Below are 17,060 nucleotides of genomic sequence, written 5' to 3'. Positions count from 1 at the left end.
TGACATGCACTGACCACAAGGGGGCGACGCGGAACGAAGGTAGGCCCTGGCCAGTGCAGCTGGGGACGGGAGGCCCCGGCTGGCAGCTGGCAGACAGAAGGCCCCAATTGGTCCTGATCACCAGCCAGGCAGAGGGACCCTACCCATGCATGAATTTCGTGCACCGGGCCTCTAGTTTTAACATAAATTATAAGGATAACAATATTCCATTTATAAATATTTCAGTATACATCTCTAAAAATAATATTTTCCTATAAAATAATAATTTCTTAATATCTTATTATTTTAATCCATGTAAAATTTTCCTCAGTCATCAAAAAGTAGACTCAGTGGTTGATATCAGTGAAGAGTCAAGTGGGCCTTTAGGTGTAGCTAGTAAAGTAGTGACATCAGAAACCCATCTCATCCTTCTTTTCTCGGCTCTGCTGCCTCCATGTGGGCCTCCCCCTTGGGCATGTTCTTTCTCCACATAGAGGCCACCAGGAGTTCCTGGCTTCCATTACACTCCAAGCTAACAAACATTCAGGTCATCATCACCTCCTCTTTCTCTTATACCCCACATTAATTTGCCCCTAGTGATTCCCCCTTCCGAGTATATCCAAGATTCCATCACTTCTCATCATTTTCACCCTTGTCTCGGTGACCATCATCTCTCTCCTAGGTGAACCCTAGTAGCTTCCTACCAGGTCTGCCTACTTCTGCCCCTGCCCACCACCCTTCTCCCTCAGTCTATTCTCAGCGCAGAAGCCAGAAATCTGCTTTTAAAGTTAAAGTCAGATCATGCCATGTCTAGGCTTCAAAGGTATTTTACTTTTCTAGAATAAAGTACAAAGTCCCTGAAATTGCCTACAAGGCCCTACATGACCTTCGCACCTCCCCAACCTTCACCTTCTTATCTCTGACTTTGTCTCTTCCCAGTCACCCCCACTAGCCATACCTGTTTCTTTGCTGTTCTTCACACACACTGCATGTAAGATCTTTGGTCTAGCTGTCCAGTCTGCCTGGAATGTTTCTTCCCCAGATAGCCCCCTGACTCCCTTCTTCTCGCCCTCGCTTCCTCAAGTTTTTGATGAAATGAGATCTGCCTAGAGCATCCTATTTAACATTGCTAAGGACAAGAGGTGACACTAAAGATGATGGGAAGGAGCCAGCCATTTAAAGATGTGGAGAAAGGACATTCCAGGCAGAGGGGACAGCAAGAACAAAGACCTTGAAGTGAGAAATAGCTTGGTGTACTTGAGGACTAGAAATATGACCTGCGTGTCTGGATCTTAGTAGGTAGTGTTGGGGTCAGCGTTCAGGGAGAGTGGTAGGAGAGGAGATTGAATGTTTTCAAAGTTCTTGATCCAGGAGGTAACATGGTTTGAAGAGGCTCACCCTGACCCCTGCATAGATAATTGGTTCTAGGGGAGCAAGAGGCTGAGGCCAGGGATGAAGCCCAGGAGACAGGCGCTGATGGCTTCGGTGCAGATGGTCCCAGTGGATGAGTTCAGACTCAGGGTGTTTAACTGTAGAGCTGATGGGACTTGCCAATGGGTTAGATGTTGGGTGGATGGAATAGTGAGGAATCAAGAATGACTCTGAAGTTCTTGGCTTGAGTTCTTGAGTGGCAAGTTTTATTGAGATGTGGAAGATGGCGGGAGTGGAGGAAAGAGCATCAGGGTTTAAAGATGTGGGGCGGGTTGAGAAGCCAACATTTATTTGGGGATGCTAAATTATACAACCCAGGTGCTATATCCAACGGCTAGTTGAACATAACAAGTTTTGCAGCTCATGGGAGAGTAGGAGCTGGTCTCCCTCCTTCCGCCCCACTCCAACTTCTCTCCATTGACGTAGGGTGTACATGGAGGCAGATTCAACTAAGGCCCCTCATTTCCCTCAGCCAGGTGTGACCAGTTTGGGGAGTCAGGGGAAAAGGTGATAGGATTCCTGGCAATTGGTGGGGGACTGGCCTCTTTCCTCCATCACCACCACTGCTCCCCAGTCCTGAGTTTCCCTTATGATTTCGGAGAGCAACAGTCTGCAGAGAGAGTATGTTATACTGATCTTGCCTGCCTTTTGTTTTCCTTTCATGACAGCCTGGGATGACGGTAAAATCCGAGCCTTCGCCCCAGAGACAGGCCGCTTAATGTATGCCATTAACAATGCCCACAGGATCGGCGTGACGGCCATCTCTACCACCAGCGACTGCAAGAGGATCATCAGTGGCGGTGGGGAAGGGGAGGTAGAGTCTTTTTAAAAATAGCCCTCAATTTAGTGTGACTGCCTCATTGTTTGATCTTTTTTTTTTTTTTAATCTGCTCTACAAGTCAGGCAGGCCCAAATTAAAATTTTGACGAAACCCTAGACTACACCATAAATTCAAATTCAAATAATATAAATCCTCATATAAATACATTTGTTCACAGAAAGGACATTTGAGATACAGACATGAAAGTGTTCTGTATGGAATTGAACTATGAATCCAAGTTGTGTTTTGCCTGAGTTTTGGAATACATGCTTGTTGCCTCCCTTCAAAGACCATAGTTACATAAATTGTCTTTATCTTATCTTTTATGTACTTACTTATTTATCTATCTTTATTTTATCCTCACCCGAAGGTATGTTCATTGATTTGAGAGAGAGAGAGAGAGGAAGGGAGCGGAAGAGTGAGAAACATTGATGTTAGAGAAAAACATCCATCGGTCGCCTCCCGTTTGCACCCCAACCTGGGATCGAACAGCAACCTCGGTATGCGCCCTGACTGGGAATGGAACCTGCAAACTTTTGGTGCACAGGATGACTCTCCAGCTAGCTGAGCCACCCAGTCAGAGCTTTATCTTATCTTTTAAAGGAGATGCTATTTTTAGAATCCATTCTTTAAACTGCCCAGATGTTTTGACCATTATTTTGAAATGATTACACTTGCCCTCTTCCTTCCATCATTCTGATGAGCCTACAGCATCTCTCACTCAGACATTCATCTTAGTGTCTCCCTCCCTTACTCCCCAGCTGTTTTCCTATCCCACAGCCTTCCCTTTCTGGACATGGGACATTTTCTTTGCCTTTCTTTTCTCCATGCTATCATAGGAATGGCATCAGCGAGAAGAAAGACACTGCATGTTGATGCGGCCTTTAGTAGAGTTTGGGCCGAACAGACGAGTGGCTGAGCGTTTAGGTGCTGGTGTCATGCTGCCTGGGCTCAGATTTCACTTCCACCCCATCCCAGCCCAGCGGTGAGAACTGGGGTGTGTTCTTTAACCTCTCTGTGCTTCAGTTCCCTGTGGAAATGTGAAGATAACAGTGCTCCTGTCAGTGAGCTATTTCACACTCTATTTGTACTAAGTCTTCAAATTCTGGTGTGCATATTCATCCAGAGCACATCTCCCCCTGCACCAGCCACTTTTCAGGTGCTCTAGAGACACACCCAGCCCTGGACAATCTCTGGGCTCTGCCTGTCACCACCCTCATGGCTTGACTCCCTTCATACGCTGCTTCCTTGCTTACTCCCTCAGCCATTTGCGGCATCTGCCCTGCTGATGCCTAAGACTTGGCTTGGACCAGACCATCTGCATTCACGGTGCCTGAAACTGAGGAAATGACCCATTACAGTCATTGCCCTGCTCAGCAATCTCCTGACAATGTCAACTCTTCCTGCCATTCCCCACAGCTATTTCAGAACTTCCCTTCTTCAGGGCCTTGGGAAGTACTGCAGACCAGGGCTGCTGGCCAGCAGGTGTGCACTGGCATGAAAGCAGTAGTTGCTGAAATACTCAAGCACTTCCATTTTCACTGGTAAAGGGCCATTGCCTGAGTTGTGAAGGCCCCAGCCCCACCACTGTATCCCCTTCCCCCTAAGCATACCCCAACCACCCCTGCAACCCCACAACTCAAGGGCTGGTGCCCGGTACCTCCAAAGTTCTGGTCCTGGGGCTGTTTGGTCAGGGCCCACAACATACTAGGTAGAAAGAGACCACATGTGTGCCTCCGCATGTAGTGGGATTTCAAGATTGGAGATTTGTTTTCTTTGGCAAAAGTCATTATCCCATCCCACATCTTAACCCAGGGAGATTGCCTGGACTCCGTAAAAAAACATATGGCCCAGCTCATTTGGGATACCTCATGCTTCCTAATTTTCTTTACTGAGAAAGTGGTTTAGAATGTTGTTCTTCATTTAGGTTACTTTTCTCTCATCAGGTACAAACAACTTACTTATCCTCACACCAGCTCTTAGACGTGTCCACCTCGACTATTGTTCTTTCATTCTTATATTACTTACACGAAATAGTTTCTGCTCTTCTCATTTTTCTTACATGAAATGTATTCATCATAAGAAGTCATAAACATCTGACTATATTATTACGTTTTCAGGTGCAGTTGTAACAGACCACTTATCCATTACTGGACATACAATAATAACTAAATCACTTTCCTTTTTTATTACAGTTAGGGCCTCGTATGGACTATTTTGAAAATTTGTATGTAGGTAGTTGTATTACCTATGAATTTCAGGAGAGCAAAGAGGTATTAATAAAGTTTTTTTTTTAAAAAAATAAAAAGTGGGGCCCACCCTCTTGGTGTCCTGCATTCGGGTGAAGAGCATTCGGGTGGGTCAGTGATTGGTCGGAGACCCATGCACCAAGGCACCAAGAGGTCACTGGTGTGATTCCTAGTCAGGGCACATGGCCCAGTTGCAGGCTCAACCCCCCAATAGGGGGCGTGCAGGAGGCAGCCAATCAGAGTTTCTCTCTCCCATCAATATTTCTATCTCTCTCTCCCTCTCCCTTCCTTTCTCTCTAAAATAAAAATTCTTTTTAAAGGGGGTATTGGCCTTGATGGATTGGAGACCCATGGATTTTTAAATGGTTAAAATGGAGCAGCTGATGTGAAAATTTAAATATGGCTCTGAGTACCCATGAGGTTTCCCGGCACCAGACATTTGAGAAGAAATGAGTGGCGATATTCTTTAACTTGGGTTAGCAGCAGCCCTTGCATTGTTGTTTTTAGCAGCAGGAATTGGATAAATTTCTCAGCCCTGATGGTAGAAGTCGATGCATGCTCACTGGGAGCATTTTCCTGGCTCCGTGGAAGAATCTCCTTGGCCTTCAGCTCCGCTCTCCCACCCCACTCAGCTGAGGGGAGAAGACAAGCAGAGCAGGGGTGGGAAAGCCCTCGGGAGTTATTCTATCCCTTGGGAAGCCCAGGCGTGTACTGAGAGCCTGTGCTTTGTGGCTTTCAGGTGAGGGTGTGGCAGATAGGCTGCCAGACGCAGAAGCTGGAGGAGGCCCTGAAGGAGCACAAGTCCTCCGTGTCCTGCATTCGGGTGAAGAGCAACGACGAGGAGTGCGTCACAGCCAGCACGGACGGCACCTGCATCATCTGGGACCTGGTGTAGGTACCTGTGAGGGGGAGGACCGAGCGGCACTTACAAACCCAACAGTGCCATCGTTTGGTTGGGCTTGAAAGGAGATTCAAACGAAGGGTAGACATCTTACTTACGGCAGCAATAGAGCGATGTTCATCAGGGGCCGCCCTTTATCCCTATGGCTGGTCATGGATGCTGGTGGAAATGGAATCGTTTTCAGGAGGAGCTGGGTGTGAGGTGTCTGGGCAGGTAGGGCAGTCGCTTTCTGGATACACACAGTGAAGCATGATTTAACTCACACTAACTCAAGTCTGAAGGATTCCCCCAGAGGGAGAAGGGACATACCTTGGGCAATGCGGGCAGCTCCTCTGGTCATGCCACGAAGTCCAGTCAAGCCCAGAAGGAGCCTGCCTCGGGGTGGGAGGAGGGGAGCGGCGAATTGCCCCGCCCTCGGTTGGCCTCATCCTCAGGGTCTCCCTCTACAAGACCAAAGCATGTACACTTTAGTGTGGGAGTAATTCCAAGTATTTTCAAGGATATTTTTGGGCGATAAGCATTTTTTCCTGTGTTTATTTTGAGACTTAGACCCTGTTCCACCAACACCTCCTCCTGCCAAGCACCCCTCTCCCACCAAAAAGATGCCTCACCTTTGTGTATAACTGCATGAGAGAGACTTAAGTATCGAGGAAAAGATAGAGAGACAGACAGACACATACATATAGCAAAAGAATATAAAATTCTCTTGATTGGAGAGAAGAGAATGGCAACTAAAGGCAAAGGCAGGACACTTTTTATTTAATCCATTATAAAACAAAAACCAAAGCACACCTCCGTCTTTGGGTTCTGTGCGTCTCTAACTTTGGGGATCTTGTTAAAATGTTGATTTTGTTTCACTAGAGTATCATCTGAGATCTCACATTTGTAAAAGCTCCCAAATGAGGCCCCTGGTGCTGGCCCCAGGGCCACCCTTGGGGGAGGTGTGGCCTTCACCTGCACTTCCCACTGGGAAACGTATTAACTAGGAGGCCGTGTCTACGCTTGTTTCCATGGACGGTTTGCGACCACCTCAGAGCTTTAAGCCTCCTTGCTCTGTAGCAGGAGTATTTGGTTAACTTGTGCCCAAATCTTTGAAAATGCTCAGTTCAGGTGCCATGTTTGGAAACTCCCATAATGAGAAGAAACTGTGCAGAAGGGACATTATTTTACCCAGGGGAGCCTGGCCTGTGAGACGGCCACCCAGCCACCTCACCTGTGGAAGGTGAAGCTAATTTACATATTTTTGGTACAGTACCTAAAGCAGTGGCTCTCAAACTACTTTGGAGTCCATTGGGGTGCTGATTAAAAATGCAGATCTGTGGGCTTTGTCCCAACCTACTGAATCCAAGTCCCACAGGTAAGGCCCAACAACCTCCGGTTCTGAAAGCCCTTCCCCGCACTTTGCACTCAGCTTGTAGGGCCCCTCACTGGGAAGCGGGACCTCAGGAGTCAAGTGCACGGTGTGGAAGACAGCAGGTGGACTCCCAGTTCAGCCTCCTACTTCCTTCTCACTGGAACTCGAGGCATCCCATCTAGTCCTGGGCTTTGTCCTTAAGAAACCCCCTCCCCCCCTCCTCCCATCCCCCCATCCTCTGACTGCCCCACCCGTGCAGTGGGGAGATGTGGAAGGGGAATGGGCAGAGTCACAGGACATCTGTTTGGAATGAATGAACCAACCCTAATCCAAGCTTGCGCCAAATCCAGTTTGAACAGCAAGTACATTTTCCAGGGGAGAGAAAGTAGTCGAGTTTTACAGCTTTTGAATCTATGCTTCAGACGTCTTAGGAGGAGTCAGATGATCCTGGCCAACACCTTGTTCAAGTGCGTTTGTTACCACCCCGAAGAGTTCCAGATCATCACCAGTGGGACAGACAGGAAGGTAAGCACCCCTGAAGGTAAGCAGGAGTTGAGATCTTTCTGGTACGAGAGAAAAGCAAAGTGTTGTGGCTGAGGGTGCAGGCTCTGGACATGCCAGTGCAAAGGATGGTCTTTGCTGTTGATCAGCGTGGCTCTTGGGATGTGCTATGTCATCTTTTGGTACCATCACTTCCTCATCTGTAAAACGGACATGATGGTGCCACCAACCTCATAGAGTGTCTGTGAAGATTAAAGCCACGCTCGCATATACTGCTAATAGCAGGGTGCCTGCGCCAGGGGGGATACTCCATAGATATTGGTTTTTATTATTAGGAAGTTTCTGAGGCCGGGAAGGAATTGCTGTGCCCAAACCAGTTGTCGCTTTGACCAAGTTCAAATGGAATGACACCAGAGCTCCTCACCTCCTCTCATCACTCTGCTTCATCAATATGTTAAAAATCTTTTAAATCTTTTAAGTTGGAGAGTACATGTCCTCGGGTGAAGATTGGTTCCTTTTTGGGGGGACATTTCTCCTTGGAGAAGAAGCTTCAACAGAGAGGCACATGGAGGGGCGAGGATGCTGGGGTGCCATCCACCCTGCTGGCCAAGTCAGATCCTATCAGATCTGCACATCCAATGAATGGATTTGGATTCTTCTAATTCAGACTTTGGGATCACTGAAGAGGGGGTTGCATGTGTATCTTTTCCTAGCCACAGAGAAAGTTGATGAGTTAAAAGTATAACAAGATTGTAGGGAAGACAATGCTAAAGGTGCCTTTCCCATCCCACACCACCCAGATTAGAGTCGAGGAGTGGGGCTTTTACCTGTTTAAGTTTCCCAGGTGATTGGGGACCGGTGCCCAAAGATACTTCTTCATAAAAACCCAAGAAATGCTGCCTGGCCCATTCAGGACTTGTTAGTTATTTGTGTCTCACTGGCCCAAACTGGCTTATGCCTCCCATCCTCTAAGACCCTGTTTGACTTGTGGTCTATGTGGGCTTCCTCTTGGGACTGAGGTGGGGTGGATAGTAGGGAGCGTAGCACAATGTCACTATAAATGCTTTGATATATGGTTCCTTAAGTTTCTAAATTAGTGTGATATTTACTACTATATTTTAGGTTTTAGTGTATGAACAGTCTATTTCCCTCTTATTAGAATTTTTACCAGAATTTTTAAATCATAAATTTGTGAAACTATTCTGCGTGCTGGGGACATGACAGTGTCCCTGCAATCATGCCACTTACTTATTTTATGTGTTTATTTGGGGCAGGAGGGGATGGAATTGGACGGTACACATGTAAACAAACATATGAATAAGCACCGAGTAATAAGTGAACAGGATGGATATGAGGCGGTGAAAGAGCTAAAAAGAACACAGGACAAGTTGTAGGGAAAGAAAACAGAACAAGTTATAGGGAAAGAACACAGAACGGGTTCTATGGTACTGGCTGGGAGGAAGGAGGCTGCTTTAGCCAGGGGGTCAGTGAAGGCCTCCTTAAGGAGGTGACATTTGAGCTGAGGCCTGGGTGACAAAAGGACTCAGCCACGCTCCGATCTGGGGAAGACCGTCCCAGGTGGGGGATATCCAGGAAAGCCTGAGGCCTGCTAGAACTCTCAGGGGAGGCCCACTCGGACCTCTTTGGCTGGGAAAGCTGGTCATGAAGAACAAAGGCCTTGTAGGGCTGTGCTTCCTGCGAACAAGGATTCTTGGCGTGCTTTTCTAGTTCTGCATGCTTTGCCTGTGAAAGCAGAACTTTATTTAAAGTGATCAGACATCAGATGAAATTATACAGCCAGATATATCTCTCCTACACCATTTCTAGCTAGCTTCAGAGGAATACAGGTTCCTGGCATAATGACGGGAACACAGAATTTCCATCAACAGGAAACCAAGTTCACACTCCTGATCCCTAGTCAAGGGCTCACAGTGGTTCTCAACCTTCTGGCCCTTTAAATACAGTTCCTCATGTTGTGACCCAACCATACAATTATTTTTGTTGCTGCTTCATAGCTGTAATGTTGCTACTGTTATGAATCATAATATAAATATCTGATATGCAGGATGGTCTTAGGCAACCCCTGTGAAAGGGTCGTTCGACCGCCAAAGGGGTCGCGACCCGCAGGTTGAGAACCGCTGGTTTAGAAGGAAATTGGAGTTTCAAATAGGCTGTACATTTATGTTTCAAAGTTCAAAAAGTATAAAATCTGTCTATTTAGAGAAAAATTTCTCCTCCAATCCCACCCCTATCCTAGTTTCGCTCCCCAGGAGGGACTGATAGTAACGGTTTGTCTTTAAAACCCCGCCCTGTGGAAAGCTTAATTGCTTTGAGGCAGAACAGAAAGTTGGGACAAGGATGGGGTCTCAGGACGTTCTGGATGGCTGGGCTCCCCGTCCCTGCTGAAGGAAGGAAACGCTTCCCTTCCCCCAGGCCGGGCGCTCTGAGCCTGCTGTGAGCGGAAGTGGGGAAGTGCGGGCAGTGGCTGGTGCCTTTTCCTTTACAGCTGACTTCAGACTCAATCTGCTTTGTCTGATCAAAAGCACTTCTGTCCCAATCCGGGTTTCCAGCCTATCGACAGCTCTCTAAATAGAATGCACATTTAAAAAACCAATACTAAAAATGTGAACGTGATTTCTCCACCCCCTGCTTGAGCCTATTTATAATCTCAGCCCACATGGCATCCTGCTATATAAAGCAGAGCCTTCTATGGAAAGCAGAGCCACCTTTGGTTAGCCTGTGCGTGGATGAGCCGAATTCTGCCTAAGGCTTCTCTCCCAATTCCAGATTGGCTACTGGGAAGTCTATGACGGGTCAGTCATCAGAGAGCTGGAAGGCTCCTCGTCTGGGTCCATCAATGGGATGGATATCTCCGTGGACGGGGCGCACTTTGTCACAGGTCAGTCCCCGGGTCACACAAGAACACCAGGCCGGACGGACCTGGGCAGGAACATGGAGCTCCCAGGCAGGAGGCGACTGGCAGGGACCACAAAAGGGTCTAAAGGGCAACATGGTTTGATTCTGGCCTGAGCCCGGCAGCCAGTGTGGTTGGAAAATAAAAACGCAGAAGTCCCATTTCAGTGAGAGGAAACGTTTGCCCAGGAGCCTTAGGGGCACAAAGGAAAGCGAAGCCTTGCACGGCTGGCTTTTTTTGTGGTGGGCCTTCACGATGGAAATGGGACTTCCAGTGCCTAGTTCCGTTCTCTCCCGCTGGAGTCTTCAATGCCAGGCTTTGAAATCAGTACTCCCAGGGGGCATTTACCACACGACATGCCTATTGGAACAACATCGATATCATTTCCTGCCAGGCTCTTTGATTCTTTGGGACATTAAAAGTCCCAAGTGAATTACAGTTTCATAAGCACATTTACGGAAAACAATATATAAAACCAGACGTGGTGTGACCCCTGTCACGTACACAAATATAAATGTGTACCTGCAGACTACGGAGAAAAGACTGGAAGGAACGAAACCAAGGTGCTATTAGTGGTTATTTCTGGGTGGTGGGACCAAGGGTGATGTCATCGCTTTGCATTTCCCCCCCTCAAATTTACTACAACAGACGACCTAGACCAGTGGTCGGCAAACTCATTAGTCAACAGAGCCAAATATCAACAGTAGGAAGATTGAAATTTCTTTTGAGAGCCAAATTTTTTAAACTTAAACTATATAGGTAGGTACATTGTTATTAACTTAGAGTACTTCTAAGCTGGCCTTTGCTAAAAACGTCCTCAATCTGATTGAGGTATGTTCGCTGAGGTCGACCCCTTCCAACTCTCCCATCCACACGCATCATGCATACTTGTTTCATCAATCTCCTTTCCGAAAACCAACTTCTGCGCATGGGCCACGAAGTTTCAATCGCACTGTACGTGCGCGCCCACACGTGGTATTTTGTGGAAGAGCCACACTCAAGGGGCCAAAGAGCTGCATGTGGCTCTCGAGCCGCGGTTTGCCGACCCCTGACCTAGACTTTTATAACCAAGGAAGAGTTACTATAAAGACAGGTTTTTCTTTCTTGAAGTTGCCCCAGGGGGGAATGTGTTGAAGACGGTCCAGTTCTTTGAGACCAGGGCTGCGTCTCTGCATGCTATGATAGCCATGCCATACAAATGTGTTTTGCAGGTGGAAAGGACCACATGGTCAAAGTTTGGGATTATAATGAGGGTGAAGTGACTCACGTTGGGGTTGGACACAGTGGCACCATCACGCGCCTTCGGATAAGCCCCGGGAATCAGTACATCGTCAGCGTCAGTGCCGACGGAGCCGTCCTCCGGTGGAAGTGCCCGTTTACCACCTGAAGCTGGGAGAGCTGACTCGGCATCGCACACAGTTCTGGTGGCTGTGGCGCTCAGATAACTCCCTGGTTTTGATTTCACATATCTGTGTTTTTTGTGTTACCTATAAGTTTCAAAATATTTCCTCTTTAAGTTTCTCCTTTTCTTTATAGAATGTGTGTGACATTCTTAAACTGTACATTAAAATAGAAATGCGTCCAAGGATAATTTGTCCAAGCTGTAATTAAAGGTTTGTATTATGAATAAACTTCCAGTGGTTGGTTTCCTGTAAGAGTCTCTTTTCTAGGACTCTGCGAAGCCCACAGCCCTTCCTCTGCTACATCCACAGACGGCTTTGCTGATGTCTCTCAAAATAAGGAGGCGAGCTCACCTTCTTAATCAGCATTTCATTGGTCAAGCTGCACGGGCAAGACTTTGAATTTGGATCTTGGGTAGTTTTTTTTTTTAATTTTTATTCTCTGAGCCACTGTTTTCTCTTTTGTAATTCAAGAATAAAATCCTGCTCCAAAGGTTACTGTGAGGATTAAGTGAAATAGTGTATTAAAGCAGAATTCTGGACACGTAGAGAGGTAAACGTGAATTACAGGGCTTTCTCCAAGAAAATGTGTTGAGGATCTTGGGGTGGTTATCAAGGATGACATTTCATAGGAGCTTTTTTGGAGTTGGCCATAAAATCTTTCTTCTGTGCTCACGGTCAGAAGGGCGAGGGACCGGATCTCGTGTATTGATCATCCAACTGGGTATTCTTTCCCAGCGAGGGTAAACATTGTTTTCCGGAAACACAGAATCCCCAATGCACAGCACAATCTTTTGTTCTTAGCACATTCTTTATCCTTAACCAATGCTCCTTTTTTTTTTTTTTTGCATTCAGTGATTTGCTGCTGCCTATTTGATATATCAAGGAGGACATTTAACCAACGATTTTCACTTATCAAATAATAAGTAACATTTCAGGGCGTTGATGTAATAATGCGTACGACTGATCTCTTTTAGAGCTAGACCCATGAGAAATTCATTTTGCAAGACTTTGCCCGATTAATTATAAACCTGACCGTTACAGGATAGAGTGAGTGGAGTCCCGCAGTTACCCAGGGAATCAAGGGCAGGGCAAGGCCCACTGAATTCTGATTGGGCAACAATTCAGCAAGGATTACGCGTCAAGGAATGAGCAGGTGAGCGCGTAGGTGGAATGTCTGAGACCCAGAAAACTTCCTGATAAGCAAATACTGCACAGCGCGGAGGTTGGCAAGAGCCAGCCCGTGCGGTTAGCAGTCCCCAGGCCCAGGCGGAGTTCCATTTGTTCTATCTATGGGTTTGGTGACCTCGGTATATTGTTAACCCGAGTCCGTTTCTCCACCAGTTAAAACAAATGACCAAATCTCGTAAGTTTTTGGAAAATGATTCTAACCTAGTCTGTAGTTAAAAAAAAGCAAAGCATACCCATCTGGGTTATTTCACGCAGGGCAACACGCGACTCCCAGTTCGGGTCCTAGTGTAGGGGGGTGGGGGTGGGGGTCCTGGGAAAGGCTCTGCCTCCCGCACCCCGCAGACAGACTGGAAGGAGTGGCGCCACGTGCACGCACACACCTGAGCCTGCAGGGGAACCCGCGGTGCAGAAAAGCGCTCCCCGTCCCTTCACAGTTCCCACTGCGCGCCTCTCCCCGCGCCAGAGCCTGCCCTTTGGGGAGTCTTCTGTTCCCTTTGCAACGTGGTCCCCTGGACCTAATGACAAGACACTTAGAACTGGCCAGGGCTTTGCAATTTACGAGGCGCTTTCAAACGTATCATTCCTCTTATTCCACAGCTGGACCGCCCGGAGGGGGACGAGGCGGAGGTTAAATTCAGGTCTGGCGGTTTATAATAGGTGAGCGAGGGAGGGACGTGAACTCGGTGACTCCCAGTGTCTCATTACTAGTACGCGCCGCGGGGGCGGAGGAGGCCGGCCCGGCGCTGCCCCGGGGCGGAACCTGCGGCCGGATTCCCGCGCGGGGCGGGGCGGGGCGGGGCGGGGTGGCCCCGCCCTGGCTCCGCCTCCGCCCAGGCTGCACACACCTGGCCCGCAGGTAGCCTGCGCCCCGGCACCGGTTCGGGGCTGTAAGGGCCTGTTAGCCGCGGGTCCGCTTGGGCCCGGCGCACGCTCGGGGAGGCGCACGGACCGGAACCATGGAGCAGGGCCCGGGGGGCGCGGCTGGAGGGGGACCGCCCGCGCCCCGGCCCCGCCGCCGCCGCTCCCTGCGCCGCCTGCTCAGCCGCTTCCTGCTGGCGCTGGGCAGTCGCTCCCGCCCCGAGGACTCGCCGCCCGGGTCTGAGCCCCAGCCCCAGCCGCGACACTGCGATGGCGACGGTGAGGGGGGCTTTGCCTGCGCCCCGGCCCCGGCTCCAGCCGCGCCCGGGAGCCCCGAGGAGGACCGCCCGCCCGGACCTCTACCCCAGCTCCACGCCGGCGATGGGGCGCGGCCCCCGGGCGCGCTGGGTTTGAAGAACCACGGCAACACCTGTTTCATGAACGCCGTGGTGCAATGTCTCAGCAACACCGACCTGCTGGCCGAGTTCCTGGCGCTCGGGCGCTACCGGGCCGCCCCGGGCCGCGCGGAGGTCACCGAGCACCTGGCGGCGCTGGTGCGCGCGCTCTGGACGCGCGAATACACGCCCCAACTTTCCGCGGAGTTCAAGGTAGGCAGCGCCCCGCAGCCCGCCGCCCTGGCCGCGCGGCGGCACCCTCGCCCCGGCCCTTGTGGTTTCGCTTCCTGAGAAGTCTGTGCTCCGCCGGGAAAGGGCTCTCTTGCCGCTTTCTGTAGATGACGTTCGCCAGTCCCGCCGCGGGTTGCCGCCCTAGTTTGGAGCTGATTTGTTGTGCCATCAATCGCACACGTTTTCTTCATGAATTAATTCCTCCCAGGTATTTTAAAGGGTTGAGTGGAGGGAGCTGGCAGATTTGAGTAGTGTGTTCAGCTTTTTGTTTGTTTACGTCCAGCAAACATTTATTTAGTGCGAATTAAATCCCTAGGATGCGTTAGCGCGGGGTTGCATCCACTCCACTGTCCCCAGGATCACGGGGATGCTGCAGGTCGTGAGGCGTTCTTTGGAAGTTATGTGTATCATTTCACCCGGGGTGAAAGCGGGGCGTGCGTTGGGGGTCCCAGTCGGAGTCAAGAGTTCCCGATAATTGATGCACATGGCTTGCTTCCTGCTTAAAAAAAAAAAACATACCAAACAAACCCACAGCTCTGGGCGGAGAGCTGAAGCTCCCCATAGACTAGCGATTGTTGTTCTTGGCGGGAGGAGGGAACCTGTCAGGGTTCATTCCGCAAGCATCTCTGCTGTTGAGTTTCAGCCCGAGAAAGCAGTCCTTGTCACGTGACCCACCGGGATGCCAAGCCCCACCTTCCACTCTCCTGCTTCCTCTAGTGAAGCACTGTGCTGCAGGAATCAGTGGATCCAATTGGTGTCATTAATATCTCTTTTTGGCAACATTTGCTTTTTAAATAGAGGCAGTATCACATAGTGGTCGAGAGCAAGGTCTCCGGAGCTTTGTGTCCTTGAGCAAATTTCCAGATCTTGCTGTGCCCCAACTTTCCTCATCTGTGAAATGGGACCATAATGGTACCTTCCTTACTAGTATTACAGCATAGCCTTGTGGAGTTTAAGTGAGTTATATGTACAGCCTGGAAGGAACTTTTTATTATTCTATTATTATACCTCCTCACCTGCAGAAACCCAGGAGGGAGGACGGTAACCTTTGTGCACTTTTCTCATACCAGATGCATTCCCATCCACTTACTGCAGGGATGGGAGCGGTTCCAGGAGTAGCTTGGAAAAACCTTCCAAATTACTAATCACCCTTGGTGACTCACCAGGAGTTCTCTTTCTCTCTCCTGTCCTGAAACTCTGAAGGCCTCCCGGCGAGCCTTGGGGAATGGAAGGATAATCAAGCTGTTAATGTCAATGAGGGTGATATAAGGTCGGTTTCCCAGGACTTTCTGGGTAGCCAGCCTTGGAGAGAGTGGAGGATCCCAGAATCCAGGGTTTTAAATCTTGCTGATTGAAATCTAGGTGAGCTCCTCTTATTTTACAGATGAAAAAATATTCATTCATCTAACAAGTATTTCTTGAGTGTCCAGACACTAACAGGTGCATGGGATATGCGAGTGATGAGCATAAAACCTGATTCTGGGGCTGCCCTCCAGGAACTTACAGTCTGTGAGAGAGATGGTTGGTAACGTCATCACCCAGGCGCATGATGAGAATTGGTGGCGAGTGCTAGAAAATAAAAATACAGGGAGCTGTGGCAATTCTGGCAGGAGGCTGTGACATGACTGGGGAGGTGGAGTGTCGAGGGGCAGGACGGCTTCCCAGGAGAGGTAACCACTGAGTTGAGTTTTGGAGGAACAGGGGTCAACTAAGGAATGGAACTGAAAGTGCCGTCACTGGGGTTCGGGCTGAGGAGCTAGGCAGAATGAATAAATGGTTAAATGAATTAATGAAAACCTATGTGATGGGGGTGGGCGGGGGGGAGGCTGGAGAATTGGTTGGGGACAAGCCACATAAGGTTTTACAAAGGCGTTTGGTCTTCAGGAGGGATTTGTAGCTTCAGACAGAGGAAGGAAGGAAATTGAGAAGGAGTGAGTTACCCAACCCCCTCCTGAGCCCTGAGTCACCCAGACCCCCTTCCTTCCCCCCGCCACACACACAGGAGGACCACTCTTTGTTTTTAACAGCAAATGAATACATACATTAAAGAGATCCTGTTTAGGACATTATCCATAATACTTTGCTTTTCTAATGATATGCTTAAATGTGTGTATGCTATAAAAAAATTGAAAAGTTCAAAAATGTAAACAATGATCTGGAACTCCACTAGAGACAACCATCTCTAGAGATAATCATAATAAACATTGAGGTGCTTCAAAGCACGTGCAAACAATTGGAAATCCTGGCTTTGTAGCCTGCCTTTAAAAAAAAAAAAAACGATGCCGAAACCGGTTTTGGCTCGGTGGATAGAGCGTTGGCCTGCGGACTGAAGGGTCCCAGGTTCGATTCCGGTCAAGGGCATGTACCTGGGTTGCGGGCACATCCCCAGTGGGAGATGTGCAGGAGGCAGCTGATCGATGTTTCTCTCTCACCGATGTTTCTAACTCTCTATCTCTCTCCCTTCCTCTCTGTAAAAAATCAATAAAATATATTTTTTAAAAAACAACAACAAAAAAAAAACGATCATAAGACCTGCGATACGGAGACAGTGGATCTGATAACCAAGAGGGCCCCTAAGACTAACAGGAGGGAGCACATGCAGCCTGGAGACCCTGGACAAAGGGATGATTCCTGCCCCAGGCAGGATGGAGCAGGGCGGCAGGAGATCTCTCATGCTATCCAGAATGGATCGCAATTGAAAACTTATAGACTGTTTATTTTTGAAAATTCCCATTTAATATTTTCAATCTTTGGTTGACCTTGTGTAACTGAAATTATGCAAAGCAAAACCAAGGATAAGGGAGGCAACTGCCCATCATATTGGTTTGGTACATTT

At 48.7% G+C, this 17,060-nt stretch overlaps 2 protein-coding genes across 3 annotated transcripts in view; both read left to right on the top strand.

The window, feature by feature from the left end:
* CFAP52 (cilia and flagella associated protein 52) overlaps positions 1-11,802 on the top strand; it is a 36,636-nt gene extending 24,834 nt beyond the window's left edge. Inside the window, exons 10-14 of the mRNA XM_081110564.1 lie at positions 2,079-2,224; positions 5,219-5,370; positions 7,157-7,259; positions 10,023-10,134; positions 11,361-11,802. Of these exons, the coding sequence (XP_080966690.1) occupies positions 2,079-2,224; positions 5,219-5,370; positions 7,157-7,259; positions 10,023-10,134; positions 11,361-11,536 (689 nt within the window). The 3' untranslated portion in view covers positions 11,537-11,802. The remainder of the gene's footprint in view (positions 1-2,078; positions 2,225-5,218; positions 5,371-7,156; positions 7,260-10,022; positions 10,135-11,360) is intronic.
* Positions 11,803-13,696: 1,894 nt separating this feature from the next.
* The window catches only part of USP43 (ubiquitin specific peptidase 43), a gene marked incomplete at its 5' end in the record, with an annotated part of 53,860 nt that continues 50,496 nt past the window's right edge, over positions 13,697-17,060 (top strand). For both annotated transcript variants that reach the window (XM_081109279.1, XM_081109278.1), the window contains one exon: positions 13,697-14,206. In XM_081109279.1, the coding sequence (XP_080965405.1) occupies positions 13,697-14,206 (510 nt within the window). The remainder of the gene's footprint in view (positions 14,207-17,060) is intronic.

This window comes from Myotis nattereri (genome assembly GCF_964212035.1).
Source record: "Myotis nattereri genome assembly, chromosome: 16".
Lineage (NCBI taxonomy): Eukaryota > Metazoa > Chordata > Mammalia > Chiroptera > Vespertilionidae > Myotis > Myotis nattereri.
The sequence above is the reverse complement of the archived record's forward strand: the minus strand, read 5'-3'. Positions and strand labels throughout refer to the sequence as shown.